General features: G+C 33.5%; 1 protein-coding gene across 1 annotated transcript; it reads left to right on the forward strand.

The window, feature by feature from the left end:
- The first annotated feature begins 1,028 nt into the window (after positions 1-1,028).
- LOC103432236 (nuclear transcription factor Y subunit B-1) lies at positions 1,029-2,118 on the forward strand. Its single transcript, XM_008370417.4, has one exon. It carries the CDS (start codon positions 1,208-1,210, stop codon positions 1,832-1,834), a length of 627 nt encoding a protein of 208 aa, XP_008368639.1. The 5' UTR covers positions 1,029-1,207; the 3' UTR covers positions 1,835-2,118.
- The last annotated feature ends 1,415 nt before the right edge of the window (positions 2,119-3,533 follow it).

Consider the following 3,533-nt stretch of genomic DNA (forward strand, 5'->3'; position numbering starts at 1 on the left):
TTTGTATTATCATTTATACCATATTTTTTATAGAAATTTGATCCATATGCGTTGACGGGCTTTACCTCTATTAGAGAAAGTCTACCTCCATCAAAGAGATAGTACAAATAGGTAGTAAGTATAACTTTGCTCATGTAGGGCAATATAGGAATGTCATTTGCACTTGCTCAGCTTTGTATAAATTAAGCAACTTATATATTTCACTCTCTTAGAGTCATTTGATAACCGTATAGTATTCATTTTTTTGAAAACTAAAAACTCGTTGAGTAACTACTTTAAATTTTCAAAAAAGAAAAAAAAATAAAACTGAAAATGTAAATAAAAAGGGAAATTCTTGAGTTTACAAAATTGGACTTTTAGTTTTAATTTTTTAAAAAACAAAATTGGACTTTAGCTTTGATTAATAGAGTTACAAGATATAACTTATTACACACGGTATCCGTTGCCGGTTGACGTATTCAACAGTTTTAAGGTCTCCCCTTTGCCGTGCAGGCTGAAATTATATTTTTCGTTCCCATTCGGTTTATCGATTTTAGATTATAGTCAAAAGCCACAAAGGAAATTGACACTATGGAACAAAAGAGATTAAAAAATAGATAATAAAAAACCAATATTTGGAAATGGGATTGCTTGTTTTTTCATGTCCCAACTCAAATTTTCATGTTTGGTTCCATGGAACTTCCATAACAGAAAAGGTCACAGTATCAATTTATTATTGATGTTCTTTTGTTATTATTATTTTTTCTTAGTATAACAATATACTTTATACTACCGCAGCCCGGGGGGAAGGATTTTGGCTAAGCCATACAATGACAAACCTAATTTAGTATCGAATTTGTCATTTACGAGATTCGAATCTCTCACTTACAAGTGAAGATAAATATCATCAAACAGTAGTATTGAGTGGTTTGTTATTATTTAACACCACATATTATTTTTTCTTCTCTCCTCCAAAGATTCCATACCTTCACACACCATCCTTTGCATTTGTTCTAATCAACCAGTGTTTGTTTTTCTTTTTTGTCCACATCAAACCGCCTTTCCACTCGTTTTTCTTTTCAAAAATAAAATATTCTTCTAGGTTCTAGCTTGCTCTTTTCCCCCCACTTCTGTTAGCTTAAAAACCCCCAACTCTTCCTCAAAGATTCCACACCATAAACACTTCAACGCAAGGAAGAGGAAGAGAGGGAAAAAAAACCTAAACACAATGAGTGGGAAAAGAAATCAAACGTGTAGTCCTGTTGGAAGCCCGCTGTCTGGGAACGTCTCAGACAGCGGTTCCAAAGAGCAAGACAGGTTCCTCCCCATTGCGAACGTGAGCCGTATCATGAAGAAGTCCCTGCCTGCAAATGCCAAGATTTCAAAGGAAGCCAAGGAGACGGTCCAAGAATGTGTATCGGAGTTCATAAGCTTCATCACAGGCGAAGCATCGGACAAGTGCCAGAGAGAAAAGAGAAAGACTATCAACGGGGATGACCTACTTTGGGCCATGACAACTCTGGGATTCGAGAATTATGTTGGACCCTTGAAATTGTATCTCAACAAGTACAGGGAGACCGAGGGAGATAAGAACTCCATGGCCAGAGAAGAAGACCACCCTCATGGTTCTAATGATCAAACCAACACTATTTCAAGTAACAAGATGGATTTTTCTAATGGAGGTTTCTATTCAGTTGGGGGACGACAGCAGCAGCAGCAAGTGATGACTTCAAATTACAATATGGCGAGTAGTCATGGCGCTTACAATTTCAGTAGGATTCATGAGAGTGGAGATGGCAGTGCAAACAGAGATTTGGCAGCTCATCATCATATTCATAACGGGATAGGATGGTAGATACTGCAATATTTATATATGTCTAATTTCATATCTTTGTCTGTTGCATTTAGTTGGCTTCTTAAAGCTTAAGTTGGTATGTTTACACACATTTGAACCAAGTATTAGTTATTGTAACAGTTCTGGAGTCTGTACTTGGACAATACAGCAGTATTGTGATGCAGTTTTTTTAATTTTTTAGGAGATTTTGGATGCGGTAGTTAGCCACTAATAGTTGTTGTGATAATTGGAAGTGTACAACATCATCAAGTAATATAGTGATAAGTAGTATGTTATTCTAACAAGGATTGGATTAACCTAAATTCACTATTACAATTTAACTTTAAACTGACACGAAGTAAAAGTGAATGAATTATAAAAGATTAATGTATGAAAACACTAGAACATCAGGTTCCTCATTCTCAATCCCATCTAATCTCGTTATTCATATTAACATCAAATTATTCCCATGTTGCTAGAAATTATCCCTTGATTTGTCAATATTTCTTGTTAGAATATACTACTTTTGTTTTTAACTATCTACCCATGCTATGTCTAGTCATAGTTATAGATAATCAAAACCCCTTAAACTCAATAGATAACTATCTACCCATGCTATATCTAGTCATAGTTATAGATAATCAAAACCCCTTAAACTCAATAGATAATTATACGAAACTACAGAAATCATAGCAGTATGTCTATTCGGATATGAAATTCATGGTAATTGTTATGAAAAACAATCTACTAAACTTAACCTGGAAGTCGCAATTTAGTTCTTCACACAAATAATAACCAGTTATTTAGTAACAACAAAACACAATAACAATTACTCAACATAAAAAATAACTAAGATTAATATAAATAATGAGAATTATATGTTCATGATAAGAGCCACCTTAATCCTAGCAAAAGGAATTAATTCATGATAAAATTAAAATATACAACGTTAGAATTTGAAAATATAGAAAGAAAGAACCGGAAAACTACAATTCCTTGTCGCCTAAACCAATTGGACTCGCCAACTTATGACAAACTCACACCAACCCACTTAATTGAGCTAACCATTTCACACGGTTTGGAATGCTTTGAAGGCCCAAGTTCCACTAATTGCACCGGTCCAACAAAGTCATGCGCACAACTCGATAATCTTCGGGTTTTGCCAAATTAACGATGAGATTCATGTTTTGTTCTCAAATCATTTTAAACAAAACTCACACAAAACACATTAAATTCAACAATTTAATACAAAATTATGACTAAATATTAGGTAAAAGAGGTACAATGCGTAAAAGTATCAACCTAACAATAATTTTTAACCGCTAATCAACTACGGTATGGTGATATTCCTCTTTACTTGTAAATGAGAAATCTTAATTTCGAATATTGTATATAGCGAATTCGATAACATATTTCATCCATATGATGTTTCTCCAATGGAAATAATACTACCTTTGACACATCAAGGTTTGGGGGTGGTTTTTAACGTGGGCTATGACATTTAATTTCTAGCAATTTACAACGTATAATTTTAGAATTGCATCAATTTAACCTTCAGTCTTATTGGCCATTACATTACCTGTTATATTGATGATATGGCAATTGTGGGATCCATTTTTGTGCTAATGTGTGGAAGAAAAAAAATAAATTAAAAGCACATAAATAGGTAAAAACTAATAAGATTAAATAATTAGAAAAATAAAGCAAGCTGGAAACTGGA

The sequence above is a fragment of the Malus domestica genome, chromosome 15, assembly GCF_042453785.1.
Source record: "Malus domestica chromosome 15, GDT2T_hap1".
Taxonomy (NCBI): Eukaryota; Viridiplantae; Streptophyta; class Magnoliopsida; order Rosales; family Rosaceae; genus Malus; species Malus domestica.